Genomic DNA, 23,670 nt, shown 5'->3' on the forward strand with positions numbered 1-23,670 from the left:
TAGCTGAAATGGCAGCCATCTTTGAAATGGCAGCCATTTAGAAATTTACATGGAACAAATCTGGCTTCTCTGTGGTCATAAATGTATGGTTTGATAACAAGATCATTCGTATTGGACAATTCTACCCAAAGTTGCCCCCAAAATAGTGTTTTTGGGGCGGGAAATGGCGGCCATCTTGGAAAGATCGAGATTTCTGCGTGGCCAGTTACTTTTATCAAAATAACAATCCACAAGGAGTATTTGTGCAAATTTTGGCGCTTCTTTCCGGAAGCGACCTACTTTACATTGAAAGTGCATTTTTTGAGCCCCACTCAGAGTGAAACGGTTTACGGTAGCTGCCATAAACCGTTTCGTTTCACTTCCACGTCTTTCCGTCCTGGAGAGAGACTCTATAAACAACAAGAGAGCACTCGCCGATTCACTCGGCTTTGGTCTCATCTGATGTTATACGTAAGATGAGGCATCACTATTAAATTTAGACTGTTTCAGAACAAGCGAAAATGTTGCTCGTAGTTGCTTTAAAAGAGTTGACTTTTCAATCACAACGACCTTTCTCAAGAGATATCAATCATCAAGAGACATAGTGCTTAAATACAGCCCATAATTGCATAATAGTCCACAGCTGTGTTTAAGGTGTGTCCATGATCCCACAGTACAGCTCACTCATTCAGGATCCCCTCACCTGTCAAAACATACAACATCTATAATCGTTACACATTCAAAATCCCTTTGATATAGTAACTAGCGAGACATTTTGATACAGGAGATGTGGATGTGTCCGAGCTTCTGTCCTTGCGTTCTCTCCCCAGCTTCAACAAGAAGCCGAAGCGAGGCATCCAGTACCTGCAGGACCAGGGCATGCTGGGTGCGACAGCCGAGGACATCGCCCAGTTCCTCCACCAGGAGGAGAGACTGGACACGGTGAGGGATTCTTATAAGACCCCTATAACTGTATCCTACAGTCATGCTAAATCAACAACACCAAAAATGCAGTCAAGTTTCCACAGGCAAGGGAAGTGCAGCTAATTTCACAGCAATGTAATAATCAGACTGTATACTGTTGAGGATCATTTTATATGATATACATATATAATATGTCGAAATAATAGGACACCCTCTCAGTCGCTGTGAAGATAGATTAATCTGATTTATTTATACACCACACAATCGTTTTATACCAAACTGAACCGAGCCTCGCACGCAAAGCCCAAGTTCACACAATGAAAGGAAACCACACCACCTAGCTAATCATCCCTCAGGGAACTTGTTGTTGACCACTTTTACCTAGAAACGCTTTCACCTATTCCATGCGTGAGTCATGCAAAAAATCCCCTACAATATTAGTAGTAAAGATGAAATACAAATGTGTCACACACACACACACACACATTCATATCGTGTCTCGGCCACCCTCCTGCATCCACAGACCCAGGTGGGCGAGTACCTGGGCGAGAACATCAAGTTCAACATCGAGGTGATGTACTGCTACGTGGACCAGTTGGACTTCTGCGGCCGGGACTTTGTCTCAGCGCTCAGAGCCTTCCTGGAGGGCTTCCGGCTGCCAGGGGAGGCCCAGAAGATCGACAGGCTTATGGAGAAGTTCGCCGCACGATACCTGGAGTGCAACCAGGGGTACGATTTATTTTCCTGATTCTTCTCCCCCCGATTGTACTTGGCCAATTCCCCCTGCTGTCCTGGTCATTGCTCCACCCCTTCTGCCGATCTGGGGAGAGCCGTAGACTACTGTAGTACCGGTAGTAGTAGTAGAAAACTTTAATGTCCTCCAAGGACGCAATTTGTTGTACAGCACAGTACATGAGGACACAGACACATTAAAATAACATACACAACTCATAAAAATCATAAAATCATCTGTAGTGGTCAGAAATACTACAAATATATGCAATAATACTGTGTATTAAAGTGCACGTGTTAGCAGCCCTGCATATTTAAAGTGCATATCTGATAACAATAAAACAACAAATAAAAACTTCAGATTCCCTGAATCTCACATCTTATTTAGCTGAATGATTGACATGGGGATAAATGAATGTTTGGCTCTGTTGGTTGTGATCTTGGGGTATGTGTACCTCCGACCAGAAGGGAGTAGCTGAAACTCTGCTGACAGTGGATGGGTTTTGTCTGAGCAGACCTTGTCTGCCTTCACGGTCAGCCTAGTCAAGTACAGGTGGTACAGGTCGGCCTGCTGTTGCCCCATGATTTTTCCTCAGATCTTAACAATCTTTCCCAATTTATTTTTGTGAGTAACTTTGGAATGTCCGTACCAGCATACAATACAATAACAAAGAATACTCTCAATAAAAGACTTATAAAAAAGAGTAAGAATTTTGTTATCAACATTAAAAAAGCTCAATTTCCTAAGGAAATACAAGCGCTGTTGGCCCTTCTTAAAGATAGCATCCACGCATTGGTCCCAAGATAATTTGTGATCTATAATAAGACCAAGATATTTATATTCTGTCACCACATGCTTCCTCCGATACGTGCTTCCTCCGATACACGTGCAGTCGGCAGCCGCTTCTTTCCACCTGACAGCGAGGGGTTATACCGGCAGGATGTAGAGAAGGAGGATCACGCTATTCCCCCTCTGAACAGACGCCCTGACCGACCAGAGGAGGCACTAGTGCGGCGACCAGGTCTCATACCGCACCGGCTCCCCACCCACAGACACGGCCAATTGTGTCTGTAGGAACGTCTGACCGAGCCGGAGGTGCCGCTGCCGGGAATTGAACCCGGGTCACCTCTACCCTCCCCAGACGCCCAGTGAAAACATGTAGTATGTCCAGACCTGCTATTAACTGTTGCTCTGATGTGTGTTTTCATTTTGCAGACAGACTCTGTTTGCCAGTGCAGACACTGCGTATGTGCTGGCCTACTCCATCATTATGCTCACCACAGACCTGCACAGCCCTCAGGTGAGAACTGTTCATGGTTTTTTATGCCTCGCCTCCATGGTTCATGTTATGCACGTCACATTTTCTCATGGTGGTGTCTGTGTCTGTGTCTGTGTCTGTGTCTGTGTGCGTCTCGTCTGTCTGACACGCTTTTGTGAACACAATAACTCAAGATCAATACATTAGAAACGTCATACTTGCACTGCAGGTTGTATAATAATAATAATAAAGTTGATTTCTATAGTGCTTATCAAAACCAACGTTACAAAGTGAACATAAAACAACAATAAAAATATACAGTGTGTGAAAAAGCCGGTAAAAAGCAGGCAGTAAAACACAATACATGAGAATAAAAATAGACTAGATAAAGAGTAAAATAACAATAGGTTTATACAAAAAGCCTTTCTGTATAAATGAGTCTTGAGAAGTGATTTAAAAGACGATACAGATTTGGCAAGCCGGAGTTCCTCGGGCAGGTCGTTCAACAACTGAGGAGCCCTAACAGCGAAAGCTCTGTCCCCTTTAGTTTGTAAGAGCGATTTGGGGACAGCGAGTAGGTTCCTTCCCGAACGCAGACTGCACACTGGATGATAGAGCGTCGGCAGCTCAGATATATAATCTGGGGCTAGGTCATGAAGGGCTTTAAAAGTAAACATTTTAAATCAATCCTAAAACGAATGGGTAGCCAATTTAACATCTTTAAAATCGGAGTAATGTTAGTAAGGGTATCCCTGTAGAGTAGATGATTAGATGAGATTTTGGAGCAGCTTGACACTAGTATAATTACAGTTAATTATTAATGGCACCCACGTGTTACATGGAGATAAGTTTGTTGACATATAAATATTTGGTAGCATGAATTAGCTTAATGAGCTCATCTACATAACTGGTTGTGTTTAATTTATCATAGTAATGATGGCAGGACATGCAGCTCAATTGCCTCTTGTATTAGAAGAGTCATTAATAGATGCTTTATTCTGTCTCTAATCTGCTTGCTTTTGCAAACATATGCAGTGCTGCTTGAATAGCTTGACAGCGCATTTATTATTATTTATTATTTATTTATTCCCACTGTGTTTTGTTCCCACATTTCCACCCGGTTTCTTCTCCCTTTAATTGATCACCCTGTCTTATCTTTTTTATCTCGTCTTCATTTCTACAGGTGAAGAACAAGATGACAAAGGAGCAGTACATCAAAATGAACCGCGGCATCAACGACAGCAAGGACCTGCCGGAGGAGTATCTGTCTTCCATATACAACGAGATCGCAGGCAAGAAGATCGCCATGAAGGAGAGCAAGGAGCATTCCATCACTCCCAAGTCCAGCAAGCAGAGTGAGTACTTTTGTCATTCCATTCATAATTCTGTCAGGAGAACTCACTCACTCACTCACTCATTTTCTATTTCTATTAAGAGTGAAATATTATATGGCCCGTCGCACTGGTTGTGAGATGAAAGAGAGCAGACTGATGATGTGCTGTCATGTGGCATCGTGCAGGCACACACGGTATTCCTCATTAAGCTGTGGTCGTCTCTCCTCCCTCCAGATGTAGCCAGTGAGAAGCAGCGGCGTCTGCTGTACAACCTGGAGATGGAGCAGATGGCGAAGACAGCCAAGGCTCTGATGGAGGCCGTGAGCCACGCTCAGTCGCCCTTCTTTAGCGCGACACACCTGGAGCACGTCCGGCCCATGTTCAAGGTACCATGTCGGATTAAGCCTTTATCTGTGTAACCCCCTCCACCCCCCCACTCAATTCTCATTAACAGCTATGTTATACAGGGTGTCCGCGGGGTCTTGAAAAATATTAAAAGTTGATCAAATCAATTTAGGGAAAATTAAGGCCCTTAAAACGTATTAAAAAGTCTTAATTGCCATTTGAGAGGTATTCAATTTTGTAGGTATTGTGCTGATGGTGTTAAATGAGCATAATGATATCGTCCCATATCGATCGCAGACCCCTGAATTGAATAAATATCGTATTGTGGCAGACTTTGTGATATCCGCAAATATCGTATCGTCGTCCAAAGAATCTATATAATATTGTATCATGATGAAACTTGTGATTTACACCGATGTGATGAAAGTGGCGTTGAGGGTCTTAAAAGCTATTGAATTTACCTTCAGGATTCCTGCATATACCCTGTTATAGTATAGCTATAAACATCTGCTATCACATGACAACATTTATAATTAGGATGTGTTTAGTTTACAGTGAATAATCAAATCAAAAGAGCATAATGACTCTTGACTAGGTTGCAACGAGGCCTGGTTAGCTAATATTACAGCTATGCTGTTTATTGTTTATTGTGGATCCCCATTAGTCTGCACCAAGGTGAGACTACTCTTCCTGGGGTCCAAACACATAACATAAAAACATAATACAGTAACATTGTTGATAATTATAACAACAAAGACAAAAAGAGAGTGAGCTCACTCTATTACATATCATACATTTCAGAAGTTTATAAATTAGTAAGTAAACTGTGATTGTGAGCTTATTGTGTTATTACTCTATAGGCTAATTGAAATAGGCTTGCACATAATATGTAAACAACAAAAATGTAATATGTCAAAAGAATGTAGTAGGGTGCTACATCTGTATTTTCAAACTTGCCTAAAGTCTACCTCTTTCATTTCCATGTTGCAGCTGGCGTGGACGCCCTTGTTGGCAGCGTTCAGCGTGGGACTGCAGGACTGTGACGACCCAGAGGTGGCCTCGCTGTGTCTGGAGGGCATTCGGTGCGCCATCAGGATCGCCTGCATCTTCAGCATGCAGGTCTGTCTGATGGCCGTTTACACACAGAACCAGCCTGGTCCTGGGCTAGTCCTAGTGTTCTGCTCGTCAACGTAAACATCTGCTAACACTTGTTTTCAGTTTAGTCTCTGAATCAGCCAATCATGGGTTTGATTGTTCTTCTCAAACCAGCCACTTGATCTAGTGAAATGTGAAAAGATACTAGGGTTGTCAAAAGTATCGATAGTATCGAAAAGTATCAATACTGAAAATGTTAATCAGATACAATACTCATTTGCAACAGGTATCGATAGTATCGAAAGTATCAATACTTAACATTTTAAATGGATACAATACTAATTTGCAACAGTTTTGATACCATCAGTGCTTTCTTTTAATGAAAAATCACTGATTTTCCCCTCCCTATCATTGGGTATCTGTTGCTTCAACAAGCTAAACGTGTTCTGATGGCTAGATCAGGGACTAATCTGTTTCATCAGTTAAGTTTTATCAGGCTTAGATTATGGAGAAGTGTGCGTCTGTCCGTCCATCTATCTAACTTAATTTTTATGCTTCTTGATGTGTCATCATCACCCTTCATCCATCATCACCCGTTCCCGTGGTATCGAAAATGGTATCGCGTATCGATATTTTCCTGGGTATCGGTATCGAAGTAGAAATTCTAGTATCGTGACATCCCTAAAAGATACGCATCACTTTTGGGGGTGCTGGGTTCAACAGAAATCACAATAGAAAGAATAGAACCCGCACACTCTTATGTTCCAACATTGAATATTTGAATATTTTACTGAGACAACGTTTCGAGCCTCTGCTCTTCATCAGGTAATATTACGATGGTAAGTGCACGTTCACACCATACGCCGAAGCAACGCCGAAGCAACGCTGAAGCCACAAGTTTCATTTCGGCGTCCTTGTTAACACTTGTTAACAGGCGAGGCCGTTCACACCACCCGCGTGCATGCCATGCTCAAGCCATGCTGAAGCTGTTGAGGATTCAGTTCAATTTTTTAAGCGTGAAGCTGCCAGGCATGAAGTCAATGGAAGTTGTGTGCGGGGTCAAGGCGCGCTGAGGAAAAGAGTGCTTCTGGTGTGACCGGTTTAGCGTGAGCTCAGCTTCAGCGTGAGCTCTGCTTATGTTAAGCACCTAGTGTGAACTAGAGCTGTGCATCTTCACTGATCTCACGATTCGATACGATTCGATTATACAAGTCTACGATTCGATTCGATTCGATTAAACGATGCATCGCGATGCATCTTAAATCGATGCATCACTTTTTCCGCAATACATGATTTATTTTTTCTCACTTTCTTTTTTCTCACTGTGTGGCTACTTTTAAAATAAAAGTGCATTTGGAATTGCATTGTATTATGATCCATAATTAAAATAAGCAACTGCATGTACTTACATTCTATTTTATTTGATTATAAATAATATATATATATATATATATATATTTTTTTATAATCGATTTTTGATATTTGTTAATCGATGCAGAATCGTGCACGTCCGCATCGCGATGCATCTCTGAATCGATTATTTTCGACAGCTCTAGTGTGAACAAAGGCTAAGATGAGGTTTGTCACCTGTCTCTCTGTAGCTGGAGCGTGATGCGTACGTCCAGGCCCTGGCCAGGTTCACGCTGCTGACGGCCAGTTCCAGCATCACAGAGATGAAGCAGAAAAACATTGACACCATCAAGACCCTCATCACTGTGGCCCACACGGACGGAAACTACCTGGGCAACTCCTGGCACGAGGTGAGTCCCTGCTCTCGCGGCTTACGCCAGCTTTATAGAGACGGAACAAAATCCAGTTTCTTCTCCCACCACCAAAATACATGTATGTTGGGGTTAATACTCCTGTCCGGGCCCCTGACCCACTGGCAAAAGAACTGGAGTTGGTCCCCACTGCTCCTACTCTAGTAGTTCTAGGAAGGTTCCTAAAGGATGAGTCAAATGCAGGAGAATAATTTCCCTATGGGGACAATAAGGGACTTAACTAAATAACTGACATACAATTATTATTTAAATGTCTTAGTCTGTCACAATGTCAAATACAATAGACATCAGGTTCTGTGTATCTTGTGTATTTAAAGACCAGTGACGGTGACCTCTGAGCCCCTACAGGACTGCAGTATTGAGTGGGACTGAGTGAGCCTGTTTTGTGTGTGGTAGATCCTGAGGTGTATCAGTCAGCTGGAGCTCGCCCAGCTGATCGGCACGGGGGTGAAGACGCGCTACATCTCCGGGGTGGTCCGAGACAACCAGGCCGGCGGCATCAAGGGCTTCCCCGCCGGAACAGAGGAGTTCATGCCCCTGGGACTGGGTAGGCGATGCACGCACGCTCGCACACTTGTATTCAATCAACTTTATTGTCAGACACAAGGTCCATAGGAAAAACAGACGTAACATTTAAAAGAACACACAAAAAACTCAGTACAACTATAAAAGGCACTTATACCAAAAATTCCACATCTGTGATTGGTATCTCACAGCACTGATACCAGGATTGGTCAGCAGCATAACAATGGAATTCTGAGAAACGTTCAGACGACAAATACATTTATACATCAAATTTCTTAATTAAGAGTGCCTGAAAAGTGCTGCTGACACCTGCATTACAAAACATTTCACTTGCACTACTCCACCTGGGTTTTCACAGCAACATCCTCATACAGTCATTGTTAACGACCTGAAGTTTGAGGAGGCTAGCTTTATTATACTTAACCCACAAGGGGGCAGTGTACATAGGGGGTACAGTAGTTCCTAAAGAGATTCATCTTTACAACATCAGAACAAGAGTGGAATTTCCTTGCCGTACGTATTATTTCTACTTGAGTGGACATTTAATTATCTCATATGCACACTCAAATCCCTATCCCACGCTTATCCCCAAGCACTACACTCGTCCTAACCTTAACCAAAAATGGCAAAATGTCCCAATTTGTAGCTTGTCCCTCCCCCATACCCCGCTCCTTTTCTAGCTTTCTGAGGACATTTTGGTCCTCTCACTTGGTGCTTTTTAAGAGTAACAGGTTTGTTGTTTGTGTGCTGCATGCTTGACTGCATCCATTACCTGGTGTTAAATGTGTCCGGTGCTTCAGGGACCCTGGTGGGAAGCCAGGACAAGAGACAGATGGCGCACATCCAGGAGTCCGTAGGAGAGACCAGCTCTCAGAGTGTAGTGGTGGCTGTAGACAGGTGAGATAATATACCACGACACACTCGGGCACAAAACACACATAATACTGTAGTGGTCCATGTCTGTTTTATGTCATTTAAATCCATTCAACTTTCGCTTGAAGTTGCCGATGAACGTCTGTTAAAATGTCTCTGCTGCTCACAAATACTAAAGGGACTAAATCTTTTTTTTATTTGCAGAATCTTCACTGGTTCCACCAGGCTAGATGGAAATGCAGTTGGTGAGTGTGTCGCTCTCGGTTTTCGTGGATCCCTCTGGGTGTCATCGCTTCGCTGTCCGCGTGTCTTAGTGAGTTGAATGTGACAGAACGTCTGTTTCCGTATTCCCAGTGGACTTTGTGCGGTGGCTATGTGCGGTGTCCATGGATGAGCTGGCCTCGGCCCACCAGCCCAGGATGTTCAGCCTGCAGAAGATTGTGGAGATCTCCTACTACAACATGAACCGCATCAGGCTACAGTGGTCTCGAATCTGGCAGGTCATCGGCGACCACTTCAACAAGGTCAGTCGTCCAAATGGGGAAACCAAGCTTAAAGCACACGTTCTAACTCCTCCAAAACTCTCTTGGATGAATGGATCTCGACATGATTACAATGAGGGTGAAATGAATTGTGTAGCTGAGCTGGGATGACGAGCGGTCTGTCTCCTGCTAGGTGGGCTGTAACCCGAATGAGGATGTAGCCATCTTTGCGGTGGACTCTCTGAGGCAGCTGTCCATGAAGTTCCTGGAGAAAGGAGAGCTGGCCAACTTCCGCTTCCAGAAGGACTTCCTCAGGCCCTTTGAACACATCATGAAGAAGAACAGGTAGAGATGCACACGGAGAGGCACAGGTCAAAAGAAGAAGAAGCCAGGAACATGCATGCTAGTAGGGTACACACCTACCCCAAACTGCCTATTGTTAGATCGCCAGTGGTCCTTATTTTTTTTGTTTTTTTTTCTGTATCACTTTATTTTCGCTGCCATCGTCTTAGCCAATATCGCGTGGCATATTTCATTGTCTTTGTTGTCAAGAGACTGTCAAATTGTAACAATAACTTTGTAATGTGGGCAGGTATAAAGAGAGTGTGCTAATATCTAGCTGACCCATGGGTATTTGTAGAGACAAGGCTACGGGGAAAAGGAGGAAATATCATTTGAAGTTATATTAACCCTCACACGGCAAATACACACACACCATTATAACCCCATCCTCTTCCTCCCCAGATCGCCCACCATCAGAGACATGGTGATCAGGTGCGTGGCCCAGATGGTAAACTCCCAGGCAGCCAACATCCGTTCAGGCTGGAAGAACATCTTCTCTGTGTTTCACCAGGCAGCCTCTGACCACGATGAGACCATAGTGGAGCTGGCCTTCCAGACCACTGGGCACATTGTCAGTGAGTACGACTCCGGCCGTTTCCCCCGGGGCGGCCATTTTGGCTCAAATGGTGAAGCCATTGAAGCGGCTGAACGGATGCAGCCAAGTGGAATAGTGTTTATCTAAATACCTGATCTGGACTGCGTTTTGGAGGCCATGTTGGCTTTATGGGTACAGCTGGGGATTGTGGGAATGGTAGTTCTCTAAAGTGTTCGCGGGGCCTGGGTTATTGTTGGCAGGTTGTCATATCCCTTCAGCTGTTGCTCCCCCTGGCAATGTTGTCTTTTCCATTAGGGGGATAATATCTGTCCATTTATTTGATATGGGGAATGATTTGCAAATTAATTTATTCCATTATAAAATGGAAATAAAGTAATTAAAGAATGTTAATAAATTGTTATTTAATATTTGATATTTGTCTTTCCCTCCATCCCTCAGTGAACACCTTCAAGCAGCACTTTGCCGCAGCCATCGACTCGTTCCAGGACGCGGTGAAGTGCCTGTCAGAGTTCGTGTGCAACGCTGCCTTCCCCGACACCAGCATGGAGGCCATCCGGCTCATACGGCACTGTGCTAAATACGTCTCTGAGAGGCCACAGGTAGGAACCATCTTCATCACATCTCACTCCCGTGTTCAAACAGCAGGAGTCACACAATCAGGAGGTCGACCGCTCTTTAATAGGAGATTCAAGTCCTTGTGTTGGCAAGCATCATTTATACTCTGCATCGTTTATACTCTGTTAATACTGTTTATATCTGTTCATATCTGAATCCTTTTATAATATTTTATAAGTTTGGTATGTTTCCACTCACACAATATTTGTACAAGTCTGTTTATACTCTGTTAATACTGTTTATATATCTGTTAATACTATCTATATCTGTTCAAATCTGAATCCCTTATCGTATTTTATAATCTCTTTAGATCCTTTATATTTTATTTGTTTATGTCTTGTATATTTGTTCTTACCAATGTTAATGAGCACCAACCACACCGAGACAAATTCCTACTATGTAAATCATACCTTGGCAAATAAAAGAATTCTGATTCTGATTCTGATCTGATGCCGGTGGTCCGTAAGAGAAGCCCTTGGTTGTAGAGTGTAATGGTGTCAACATCATAAACAATACTCTAGATTTATAACTGTTCTGTGATGTTATGACTTGATTCATTGCTCTCCCACCAACCTCCTCCCCTGTCCCTGTCCCTGTCCAGGCCCTGAGGGAATACACCAGTGATGACATGAACGTGGCCCCTGGGGATCGGGTGTGGGTTCGCGGCTGGTTTCCCATCCTGTTTGAGCTTTCCTGTATCATCAACCGCTGCAAGCTGGACGTCCGGACCAGGTAGGACAACACCTCTTAGCGTAGGGTTCAGCCTAAACTGATGTTTTTCACTGGTGCAAGTTTCAATTTTCAATATGCTTTTAGCTACTGTTTACAGCTCCAAAATCACCTGCCTGTCTCTTCTAGTGCCGTTTCACTGCCGGTATTATGATGATTATTTTGACAATTGCAATTGCAAATTGACAAAACTACTTACAAAATGAAAGTATTATTTATGGATTAAAATGTCCGTTTGAGTTAGTGCATTATTAAGTATGATTTTTAGACTACTCAAAAGTGGGGAAAACCTTAGAGATTACTCCTGATTACGAAGTCAGCCAATGCTGACGATAACTGCTCAGGAACTCCTATGTCAAATATTGTTACTGAAGACCAACAATGTTATACCGAAGCGTAGTATTACTTGAACACAGATTATTTCAGTACACTCTAGGTGGAACGTGACCCTATATTTCAGTTGGAACACTGAACACCTATGACTTCATAATATATAGAATCAGGAATAGAGCATCGTGTTCATATTTTGCATTAGCGATCACCATTTTGTTCCTGCTTTGACCTGGCTGCCTGTCGAGAGCCTGATGCCTGAACTGTTGGTCTTTGCTTCTGCCAGAGGTCTGACGGTGATGTTTGAGATCATGAAGAGTTACGGCCACACCTTCGAGAAGCACTGGTGGCATGACCTCTTCAGAATCGTCTTCCGCATCTTCGACAACATGAAGCTGCCTGAGCAACAGACAGAGGTCAGAGGTCACCCGAGTCCTCTGGTTGTTTATGCTTTCACCAGTGTCACGGCCTCCACATACATAAATAAAACAAGGCTCAAGTGGAGAACACAACATAAAAAGGATGCCACACAATAATCAAAATAAGACCCCCCCCCTCCCCATAATATTTAAGAAAAAGAGCCCAAAACCATAAAACAAAATAACCTGGCAGTTTGGCCAAAATAAGCAAAAGGGAGAGGGGTCTGGGCTGACCCATATAGGGCCGTCGAAGCCAGCCCTCTCTCCTTAAACTAACAATTGAAAACGTTGAAAGAATAATTTAGGGTAAACTAAACTAAAACTAAGAACGAGAACATAACTACCAAAACTGCCAGGTTAAACTAAAACAATAAAGCCTGGCACCTATTGTGCCAAGACCTAATAAAGAAAAGAAATGGGCAAATAGTACCAAACCAAAAATGCAGGTGCTGCTGGGCTGGATTCAGGTGAAGACTACCTGTGTGCCAGCAGCAAGCCGGCTTAATACCTGCAGGCAGGAGCTGCAGCAGCAATTAGCTCATTGGCTGCAGGTGTTTCAGCCTGATGCAAGGAGGAGCAGAGGAGATCAATTAAGAAACGGCACAAACATACAGAAGGTAAACACATGAATGTGCAACATGATGCATACCATGCGAGAAGTGTATATGCACTGTCCATGGCCACACGCAACACCTGTCACTCGCATATCGGGAGGCGGCCCCTCCTCCTGTGAGCTAGGAGCGGCAGAAAAGCTTCAACAATGCCAATAATAGGAGAGATGTCAGAAACGTCACTTTGATTCATGTGTTTGTTGTTTGTCTCTGTCAGAAAACGGAGTGGATGACGACGACGTGTAACCACGCACTGTACGCCATCTGTGATGTGTTCACTCAGTTCTATGAGCCCCTCAGTGAAGTCCTGCTGGCAGACATTTTCACACAGCTACAGTGGTGCGTCAGGCAAGGTGGGTGCAAATAAGCTTATACTTTAAGATGGAGAGTTGATACCAACTATGCTGTCCCAATAGGCGTATTGTTTTGATTTTGCCATTATTTAATTGAAGGCATTGAGAAATAATAGGTCGGCAAAAAAATCTAAATTCTTACAAAGGTGTTTCTACATTATATATTTTATTTTGGTATTTTGGTGATTTGCAGAATCCATAGCCTACAGTAATGATCTATCAATAGATCTAATGTAATAGATCTAGTAATGCACCCACGATTATAATTCTATTATTAGATTATAATAAATGTCAAAAAATCTGTCCATACCGTATGCCTCACAGTCCATATATCACAATGACAGTATTCAGCAATTGTAGTGTCATTGTTTTGTCAGTAGAGGGCGGTCCCTGATTGTGGACTTGAGTACACAGAGACACTAGCAGATTTGCATATTTACAGCAGCAGTTTTCTGAAGTGCTGAAGTTTCCCCTACAGACAACGAGCAGCTGGCTCGGTCGGGTACCAACTGTCTGGAGAACCTGGTGATTCTGAACGGGGAGAAGTTCAGCCCCGACGTCTGGAACGTCACCTGCTCCTGTATGCTGGAGATCTTCCAGACCACAAGCCCCCACGCGTACGTCCTGAACACCTGCACTTACAGCCAGGGTTGAAGCTCAATTCACTTTCTATTCAGCCAAAATTGCAAATAAACCTGCATGTTTATGTGTTAATGATGGCATTCATTCACTCAATTATTTCGTTCAAAATATGAGACGACATAAATACATTTACGGTAATAAATGTAATTATTTTTGGGCGTTTTAAAGAAAATCCACTTTGAAAGCTGATTGGCCCCAGCTTACAGCAGCAGGTCAAGGCTCAATTCAGTTTGAGTTCGGATCAAACTGCTAATTGTCTAGTTAGTAATATGGCATTCATTCTCAATTATTTCTATCAAGATAACCTTTTTAAGATAAAAGTTTGACAACTTTTAAAGCAAATCCACTTCCTGATTGAGATAAATTGAAAGTCGACCCACCAGCACTGCTATTCATTTTGTCGTTAATCAACACTGTAGTCTCGATTCAAAATCATTTTCTCGACTTTAGTGCACTGTTGATATTCAAATTGGGATTTAAGGTGATGTTAACTACATGGTGATGTAACACCGATGATAAATGTACATTGTGACAATCATTTAGTCCAGAAAATATACCAACAACGCTACAGAGGGTGTACTATTAGGAAGAGTTACTATAGGAATTAAACACGACATGTGCTTTAGAGCTCTTGACAGGACGTTATTCTTTCACAACACATGACTGCTGATGTTGATCTGACGACTGTTTGTATTTCACATCAGCTTGTTGACATGGCGACCGGCTGGACAGGAAGAGGAATCTTGTGACGGCAAGCATACAGTAAGAAAATAAACAAACAATCACACCGACTTAACGACTTAGAACAACAGCGCAGCACAAGCTTCACACTTGGCCTAATAAGCTACATTTTCCAATAAATGAAGAGCTGTTTTTCATATCCACCGAAGATATCATCCCATGGGAATTAAGCCACTATATGATATTTGACAACACAAAGATAATACTTTATTATTCAAAAGTTTATTGCCATATCAAGAAACATTGATTGGAAATTGTCTTGGCGTGTGCAGGGTTTGTCTGTCCCCACAAAAGTAGACCAATCACAGCACGGAAGTCAAAGGAACCACACACACTTCTCAGCTCACCAGAAATATTAATCTGCGCAAATAAGCACAGATTTTTTTTGAAGCCATGCCGTTATTAGATTCTGTCTCTTGTTTAAATACAGTAAATCACTGCTCCATGCCGTTATTAGATTCTGTCTCTTGTTTAAATACAGTAAAACACTGCTCCAAAACGGCAAACAATTTGTTTTGGAATAAAACTCTTGTGATGATTGTGAATGTGTCTGTCACGCTGACCTGTGAACGTCCATGGCGTTTGTCTCTGTGACTCTCCAGGATGCTGACTTTGACAGCCAGTCCCAGAGCAGCTATGACAGAGCGCTGTCTGAGCGGGGACACAGCCAGATGTCCAGCGATGACACCTGGAAGGGCAGGTCCAATGCCAGTGAGTACGCAGCATGCACGAGAACGTACACGTACACGTACGTCTACCTATTGCAAATTCCTGGTCACCTTACAAACAGCCTTCAAATATATCTATAAACTCCCCAAAACATATTCAATAAGGATCAGACTTCATCTCAGTTACGTATATATGTGGCAGTTAATAAAGTGGTATATTTGAGGTTAAGTCTTTTCCTGTTCTTTAATATATATATGTAGCCATGTTGTTGTGTTTGTTTTTGTTTTGTTTGTTTTTTTGTCACGGGTTTGTTGGAGTCCGTTTGTTGTTTTTTGGCGGAACTCCCATCTAGACGTTTATGCGAAGAGACGCACCTGCAATACATTTCTCACCCTACAAATGTATTCCAAGCACAAGTGCATAAAATGCAACTCCGCTAGCTAGTGTTTCAAACAGTCAAAATCATTCAAAACAGAACATAAAACCTATTTAAAACCCTGTGTTTTACACCTAATAAATACCCACAGCTCTCATTCTACAGAATTCCGGCTAATAGCCAGTCTTACTCTGCGTGTATTTCGGTGTGTTTGCAGGAGTGTCAGACCAGAAGCTGTTTGCAGGGCTGCTCATTAAATGTGTGGTGCAGCTGGAGCTCATCCAGACCATAGACAACATCGTCTTCTACCCAGCCACCAGCAAGAAGGAGGACGCTGAGAACATGGCGGCCGCGCAGGTCAGTCACAGCAGCTAGCATATACAGTATATGGGTTGACTGTGGATGTCATTCCACCGTTGGCCTTAAATTCCTTTGTGATTTGTGGAGACGTTATTACAGCTGAAACTGTTGAAAAGGGGAACAAAGTGTTATGAAAGATATTAAACTCTGATATATTGCTTTTCGCACCTTGGAGAAATGCTCTGCTGTAGTCTGAATTAAGTGTGGTTCAGTATTTTTTATCAAAGCATGAGCAAGTACTGAATCTAGCTTTTGATGGGATGTCGCAACAATTTTATATCATAATTTAAGTCGTCGTTGGAAGTGGTAGCATTTGTTTGATCTGTGTTGGGTCTAATTCAGTGCGGCGTCCATGATGGCAAGTGCCTGTTTTGATCATCGGAAAGAGCTCATTGGCTGCGATTATTTGGGTGTAATATTTGCAAGTCCTGTCTTAATTTCCGGTCGATGGATCTAACTAAACGTTGCTCTGCGTCTCTCCCCTCCTCTCAGAGAGATGCTCTGGAGGAGTCGGAGGCTGAGGGAGGCGAGGCGGTACCCGAACAGGGCATGTACAGACACATGACCTCCCAGCATCTCTTCAAGCTGCTGGACTGTCTGCTGGAGTCGCACACCTTCGCCAAGAACTTCAACTCCAACAACGAGCAGCGGACGGCACTCTGGAGGGCAGGTAAATATCAATTAGAGGGGGGAAAGTCCTCTATCCTTTTATAGTTCTGAATAACTAAATGCCGGAATGGAATACTAAATAGTACTCTGTTTGGTTGTGGTCCAAAAATCAGTTTATTGTGTCTGTGTGTGATAACATAAGAGCTTAAAATGTCTGAAATTATATTGTCTAAATTTGAGGCCTTAAAAAGATCTTCAATACAGTTACATACAAAATTCTAAGTGTTCAATTCAGTTTTAGAGGCCTTGTTGCAAATGTTGTTGTTTACATTTTATACTTTATCTTATCTTCATTATTGATATTTATATCTTCTGAATATCGATATGACCGCCACGTTGCATACTTACACGAAGACACGAATTCCTCTTATGTAATCTTTACATATTGTGGCAATAAAAGTGATTCTGATTCTGATTTGACCGATTTAAATGACGCTCGTATCCACAGCAATGTAGGATTACGCAGGTACGGGTTCTGGGAATGAAACTGAAGCCTCCTGGTTGTGGGATGGTCGAGAGACCACTGACAGAATGGATGATGAAGCTATGAAGCGCTCTCTCTCTCCTCGTTCTGCATGTATCTCTATGAAGCTCTGTCTCTCCTCCTCCTTCCTCAGGCTTCAAAGGCAAATCCAAGCCCAACCTGTTGAAGCAGGAGACCAGCAGTCTGGCCTGTAGTCTGAGGATCCTGTTCAGGATGTACTCTGACCCGCAGCTGCACAGCTCCTGGCCCGACATCCAGATACGCCTGCTGCTGTGAGTGACCCACAGCTGCTGCTCTGATGCCACGCTGACCGCTGGTTACAAAGTAGGAAGAAGTAGTAAGATCATAGAAGAAGAAAGAAAATCATAGTGCGATAAAAGGCAAAAAATACTACAATGCAACAACTGAGATAATAATTTAGTAAGAAAAATATTTAAAAATTAAATTAAAATAATAAATAATAAATGAATAAATAAATAAGACATTACAACAATATACAATAATTATTAAATATAAGTAAATTAATTAAAAGCTGTTTCTAGGTGAGATGCTGCAGATGAGCAGTGTTGCCCTAAGCACCTCAGTGGGTACAAACTGAATGGAGAAAGACTGGACAAAAACACCGTGTGTTATCACAGTTGCTCCTCTCCAGCACCTCAACATGTTGCCAATGTGTCATGTGCTGGTTAAACGTTAAGCCTTAGATAAATAAGCAGCAGCCAGGTCATTTGCGTAAAGTGCAGTAGTGGTGTTTGCTGCACAGTGAGGGATCTTTGTGTGTTGATACTAGGGCTGTCAAAATTGGCCCAAAATCATATTCGAATATTCCCTCTAAACAAAACATATTTGTTCGAATATATTCTAATACTTTTTTCCTTTTTTTTTTTTTTGCGTCCGTGTCAAGGCAAACTAATACAAGCAGAGAGCTTATATAACTACTTGGTATATTTATTTGAACATAATAATTATTTTTTTCAACATAAACATAGTTTTTTTCATATTTATTCAGTCAGTACTAATACAGTAGCCTACACTTTTGTTATGTTTTTAAATAACCAGGCAAACAATGTATGTTTTTATGTTGCCCTCTTGGCCAGGTTTCTTTACCTGGTTAAATGTAATAATAATAATAATAATAATATTAATAATTTCAAATATTAATTTTCATATTCGAATATTCTTTTAATTTGATAGAATATTCTTTGACAGCCCTATTTGATACATGGCTATACTTTCATACTTTATATTTACCGTACTGCAGACTGTGCAGTGTGCATGTAGTGTATATGATATGCCATGCGTTTCTATGATGGTAGTGCCTGGTACAGACAGATGTGTTGTTAGTCATTCAGCGGCTGCACTGGAGCAGTTGACTCATGCATTAGGCTGCATGTAGCATGTGCACGTGTGTGGGGTGTTGATGGTCAAATGATGGGTGTTGGTTCTTTATTCCAGGGCGTGTAGACTTGTCTGGCCCAATCCATCTAGTCACAAATCTACTTTGAAACCGCTTTATAAAGTGTGTCTGCTATGTGTGTGTGTGTGTGTGTTCATTATTTATTTTTAGCCTCCTTAACAGAATTCAAACCACTTGACATCAAAATTAGCCAATTAAAACCTCCACAAAGTTCCTTCTTTTACGTAGTATGGCAGCTCAACCCTACTCAGTGTCTGCGACACATCAGCTCTGTGTGTTGTGTTGGCAGCCTGGCCAAAGCATCCTGATGATGAGATGAACTCGCGTTCTGTTTCACTCCACACGGATCAGGCTGGACCGCCCACAGCGATGTCCAGAAATGTACAATGTCACCGGGCCAATCAGGGACCTATGCCATAGTTGACAATGTAACCAGCCAATCAGGGACATCGCGGGCAAAACTTCTTCCTGATGCAATGAGCCTTATCGTTAACCTTGGTAGAGTAAACAGAGCCGTAAGTGCAGGAATTGCAGAAATAATTTTGACGCGATAACATGGATGCACCAGCAGAGTTTCTCTGCAGAAAATACTTTTTCGCCGTTCTTCTGACTGGATTTGGATTGGATTTGGTGACACTGATTGGCTGAAGGACTTGTCTGTCAAGGCAAGTACTCCCGCCCACTGAAAGCGCTGTGGGCGGCTGGAAGTCTAGACTGATAATACATAGAGAGCGAAACAGAAAGCGAGGTCATGTGATCAGGATGGTTTTTACCAGGCTATTGTGTTGGTAGTAGTAGTGTAACTTGAGTGTGCTGTGTGGGTCTCTCTCTCAGGGTCTGCAGTGAAGCTCTGGCCTACTTCATCAGCCTGACCTCCGAGAGCCACCGGGAGGCTTGGACCAGCCTGCTGATGCTGCTGCTCACCAGAACGCTACGGCTGCCTGACAACAAGGTAGGACCACACGCACGCACACACACACACACACACACACACACACACACACTTACTGTATGTCAGTTACACTGACACGCAAAAATACGTAGGTGCTAGGGATGTCAATTTTCGGTTAATTTCACTTTCGATTAACCGACGCTAATAATCGATTAACCTATCGGTTAATTCATAATTTTTTAATATTAAAAAAAAATTTTTTTTTTTTTTTTTTTTTTTTTTTTTTTTTGTGTGTGTGTCTATTTACTCAATGAACTCATGCCCAAACAAGGCGTGTCTATTTAGATGCTGAAATGTTAATGCTTTTTGTGTTAGAATTTCTAACACAAAAAGCATTAACAAGCATTAACAAAGAGCATCAACATTTCAACACAAATTCTTTTTGTGTTAGAATTTCTAACACAAAAAGCATTAACATTTCAGCATCTAAATAGACACGCCTTGTTTGGGCATGAGCTCATTGAGTAAATAGACCAAAAAAAAAAAAAAAAAAAATTTTTTTTTTTAAATATTAACTGATAGACCGACAGCAATAACCGAACAACGACGTTAGCGACGGTTAATCGATTAACGGTTAACCGTTGACATCCCTAGTAGGTGCACACGAGCATTAGCTGACCTCAACTCCACCCTCATGTCGGATGTTCTATTATTCTGAAAGACCAGTTCAACCCTGTACACCCTCGTCAATTTACAAAGATGTTATTTTGACGGAGTGAGCCACCACTCTCTCTCTCTGTTGTCGTAACCAGCATTGCAAACTATCTGACTAACGAGCAGAGGGCAGTCCTGCCTTTCCCTCTACTGTCCTCACCCTAAGGCTGCACATTTGACCTCAATAGAGGAACAAGACGGAGGGCCAAGAGTTTTATGCAGGCAGGGCAGGGACGGCTCTGGGGACCCCAGGCCTGTAGTTGCAAATATAACGGAGCTCCGGATTGTGATTAAGCCCCCACTGTGATCGACTGTGAGCCAGCATCAGAAATGAACGGGGGCTCGGGGGCAAAGAAGGCTGTTGAAAGTTCATCAAAATGCCTTTGAGTTGAAAAAAGAGGGGTGGGGGCGCTCGAGGTAATTTGTGCAAGCCTTATGCCTTTGGGGATTGTTTCCAGTGGGTTATGGGCCAGAATAACGGAGCGGTGTTTTGATCATAAAATAACTTGAGTATGCAGCCTGAAGCAGTAAAGCCTTTTTGCACCACACAGCCAGCAGTGGAAGAAAGCAGACGCCATGCAAACCACAGCGTCAACAAAAAAACAAAACCAATATCAATTGTGGGGGGTGGACGATGGACAGAGTGGGGGGAACAGCACATATCCTCCTCTACAAGACCTGCTGCAAATTTCCATCAGTGGGAAATAAGTTAAAACAAATACTGTATTGGTGAGACAAATTTAATGTTTATTTGCCAATATGAATGGAAATGTATATTACGGTAGCTCAGTGGTTAGCACTGTTGCCTCACAGCACAAAGCTCCCGGGTTCGATCCCCGGTCCATCCCGGGTCCTTTCTGTGTGGAGTTTGCATGTTCTCCCCGTGTTTGTGTGGGTTTTCTCCGGGTGCTCCGGTTTCCTCCCACCATCAAAGACGGGTATGTTAGGGTTAATAATCCTGTCAGTGCCCCTGACCAAGGCACTGGCAAAAAGAACTGGAGTTGGTCCTCCGGGCGCTGCACTGCGGCTGCCCACTGCTCCTAGTTCTAGGAAGGTTCCTAGTAGAGGAGAGGATGGGTCAAAGGCAGAGCATGGATTTCCCCAATGGGGATAAATAAAGGACAACTTAACTTAACTTAATAACTTAATAATAAAACCGATCAATTGGGTAAACAAATCACCATTAATACCCATGCATCCTAGTGGTACAGCCCTGTCTATATATGTTGTATACAGTACGTTATAAATATTTCACAATACATAGGACCTAGGGGTGCACCGATCACGTTTTTTGCCACCGATCACCGATTGCCTATGGGAAATATCTGCCCAACCGATCATCGACCGATTACCGATTACCGATTACCGATCACGATATATAAACTCCTCAAAAAAGGTTTGGAAACGTTATTTCGGTCGATTATTTCTCCCCTTTAATAATACCAATTGGCATTGTATTTTATATCGTTGGAAAGCCTGATTAGTGATGGGGCTTTTTTTTTTATAAAAAAATAATAATAATAATATAAAAAAATATCGGCAATCAGCCGATCGCATATTTGAGGTCAAAATCCGCCGATACAGATTGCTTGCGAATCGATCGGTGCACCCCTAATAGGACCCGTTCATCTTATGGAAACACTTAGAGGGTGACACGGGTGACTGCAGGTATGTCAGTGTGTTGAGTCATCTTATGGACACACTTCAAGGGGTGACTGCAGGTACTGTATGTCAGTGGGTTGAGTCGTCCTTTCGGGGCTAATCCAGGTGTTTTCTTGCTTTGCTGTCCTCCAGTTCAAGCCCCACGCGTCCTGCTATTACCCCCACCTGTGTGAGATGATGCAGTTTGACCTGATCCCCGAGCTGCGGGCCGTCCTCAGGCGTTTCTTCCTGCGCATCGGCTCCGTCTTCCACATCGCCGCTCCAGAGGGGGCGCCCTCGCGGACGTCCACATGCTAGGACGGGACGATGTGTCAGCGGGACGGACGAACGGATGGACGGATGGATGGATGGAGAAGTGCAAATGACAGACTGATTTGTGGACTGTACGTGGGCATAACGCGTTGAAAGACTTTTCCCCCCCCTCTTCTGGACAGACGGACTGAGGCAGTTTACAGGAGGGGGTCAAAGGTCAAGAGGAAGACGACGTAGACTGTAGCTCTTCTCTCTCAGATCAGGACTCTTTTGAAGTGCAATGTTCTGCTCTTGTCTCGGATAACGTGTGTGGTTTTTTTTCCCTCCTGCGTTCCACTGATAGAAACTCTCCTCTCCTGTCCTTCCTCCCCTGCTTTTTCTTGGGGATGAACAGCACTGTGACCAGGAGAGGCCTCTCTGCTGACTGTTGTGTGTCGTCATCCCCCCTCCCCCCCGGCTCTCATCTCAAATGACTAGGACAGAACTGTAAACAGATAATTTATTGATATTGTTGCAAACCGTGTACCTGATTTTGTTTTTGTTTTTGTTTTGTTTTTGTTTTTTTGTATGAACAAAAAAATGTATATCTCAACGCTGAAATCAAATGAAAGATACCATTGAACTTGGCGAATCTTACAACTCCCCTGTCCGAAAAGCTCCTTTTGGCCACCTGTGCCTATTAGAATAGGATGACACCACGAGTGTCGCCCTCATTGTGAGTTTGGTGATCTGATCAAAATATATTGTGGCAATTGAACCCTCGCCTCTCAATGGCCATTCCAAATCTGACATGTTTATGTCTTACTCTAAGTCACTGCTACTAGATAGTTTGCTATTCGCAAAGAGACTGAAGACTCGGGAGCTGCGTGTGACAATAATCTGCGTCCCTCCCTGACAACACTATCAAAGACCACCACACCATCATGTCATAATGTTAATCACTATTGCCTGTCAACGAGATTTTACTTATTTATTCATTTTTCTCTCTTGCTTTAATTTGTTCTGTGATTATTTTTTCATGTTTGTCGCCAGTTTACCATGAGCGGCTGGTTGAAAGACTTCCCTACGTCAAGCATTCCCTCTTGTGACGCAGCAAGCAAGCAAGCCCAACAGCCCGAACACACCGTACGCCGAAGCAACGCTGCGCGGAGGCAGTTGCGTTTCGGCGTCCTTGTTAACAGGCGAGACCGATCACACCAGCCGCACGCCACGCTGAAGCTACGCTGCAGCGATAGTTTCAGCTTCTGTTCTATTTTTCCAAGCGTGCAGCCAGGCATGAAGTCAATGCAAGTTGTGAGCGCGGGGTGGGGGGGGGGGGGGGGGCAACGCCGCGCAAGGCGCTGAGAAAAACAGAGTGCTTCTGGTGTGAATGGCAAGGCTCCTGCTCGAAGCTTCTGTGAAGCGCTGCTTCTGAGATGCCTATGGTGTGTGAACCAGGCCTTAGACTGTTCCATAACACTTTATTTGAAGGGGTGTGCATAAGACTGACATGTCACTGTCATAACCAT

At 43.1% G+C, this 23,670-nt stretch overlaps 1 protein-coding gene across 1 annotated transcript in view; it reads left to right on the top strand.

Annotated features, from left to right (window-relative positions):
* arfgef2 (ADP-ribosylation factor guanine nucleotide-exchange factor 2 (brefeldin A-inhibited)) overlaps window positions 1-23,454 on the top strand; it is a gene marked incomplete at its 5' end in the record, with an annotated part of 47,613 nt that extends 24,159 nt beyond the window's left edge. Inside the window, 25 exons of the mRNA XM_083656954.1 lie at window positions 810-921; window positions 1,427-1,632; window positions 2,852-2,936; window positions 4,078-4,249; window positions 4,463-4,614; window positions 5,564-5,692; window positions 7,270-7,428; window positions 7,846-7,996; window positions 8,775-8,871; window positions 9,052-9,092; window positions 9,202-9,371; window positions 9,523-9,674; window positions 10,074-10,246; window positions 10,666-10,826; window positions 11,444-11,574; window positions 12,188-12,317; window positions 13,149-13,284; window positions 13,763-13,901; window positions 14,631-14,688; window positions 15,270-15,378; window positions 15,930-16,069; window positions 16,565-16,742; window positions 17,359-17,497; window positions 19,477-19,594; window positions 22,043-23,454. Of these exons, the coding sequence (XP_083513080.1) occupies window positions 810-921; window positions 1,427-1,632; window positions 2,852-2,936; window positions 4,078-4,249; window positions 4,463-4,614; window positions 5,564-5,692; window positions 7,270-7,428; window positions 7,846-7,996; window positions 8,775-8,871; window positions 9,052-9,092; window positions 9,202-9,371; window positions 9,523-9,674; window positions 10,074-10,246; window positions 10,666-10,826; window positions 11,444-11,574; window positions 12,188-12,317; window positions 13,149-13,284; window positions 13,763-13,901; window positions 14,631-14,688; window positions 15,270-15,378; window positions 15,930-16,069; window positions 16,565-16,742; window positions 17,359-17,497; window positions 19,477-19,594; window positions 22,043-22,207 (3,403 nt within the window). The 3' untranslated portion in view covers window positions 22,208-23,454. The remainder of the gene's footprint in view (window positions 1-809; window positions 922-1,426; window positions 1,633-2,851; window positions 2,937-4,077; window positions 4,250-4,462; window positions 4,615-5,563; window positions 5,693-7,269; window positions 7,429-7,845; window positions 7,997-8,774; window positions 8,872-9,051; window positions 9,093-9,201; window positions 9,372-9,522; window positions 9,675-10,073; window positions 10,247-10,665; window positions 10,827-11,443; window positions 11,575-12,187; window positions 12,318-13,148; window positions 13,285-13,762; window positions 13,902-14,630; window positions 14,689-15,269; window positions 15,379-15,929; window positions 16,070-16,564; window positions 16,743-17,358; window positions 17,498-19,476; window positions 19,595-22,042) is intronic.
* Between the last annotated feature and the right edge of the window lie 216 nt (window positions 23,455-23,670).

The sequence above is a fragment of the Poromitra crassiceps genome (genome assembly GCF_964638095.1).
Source record: "Poromitra crassiceps genome assembly, chromosome: 20".
NCBI lineage: Eukaryota > Metazoa > Chordata > Actinopteri > Beryciformes > Melamphaidae > Poromitra > Poromitra crassiceps.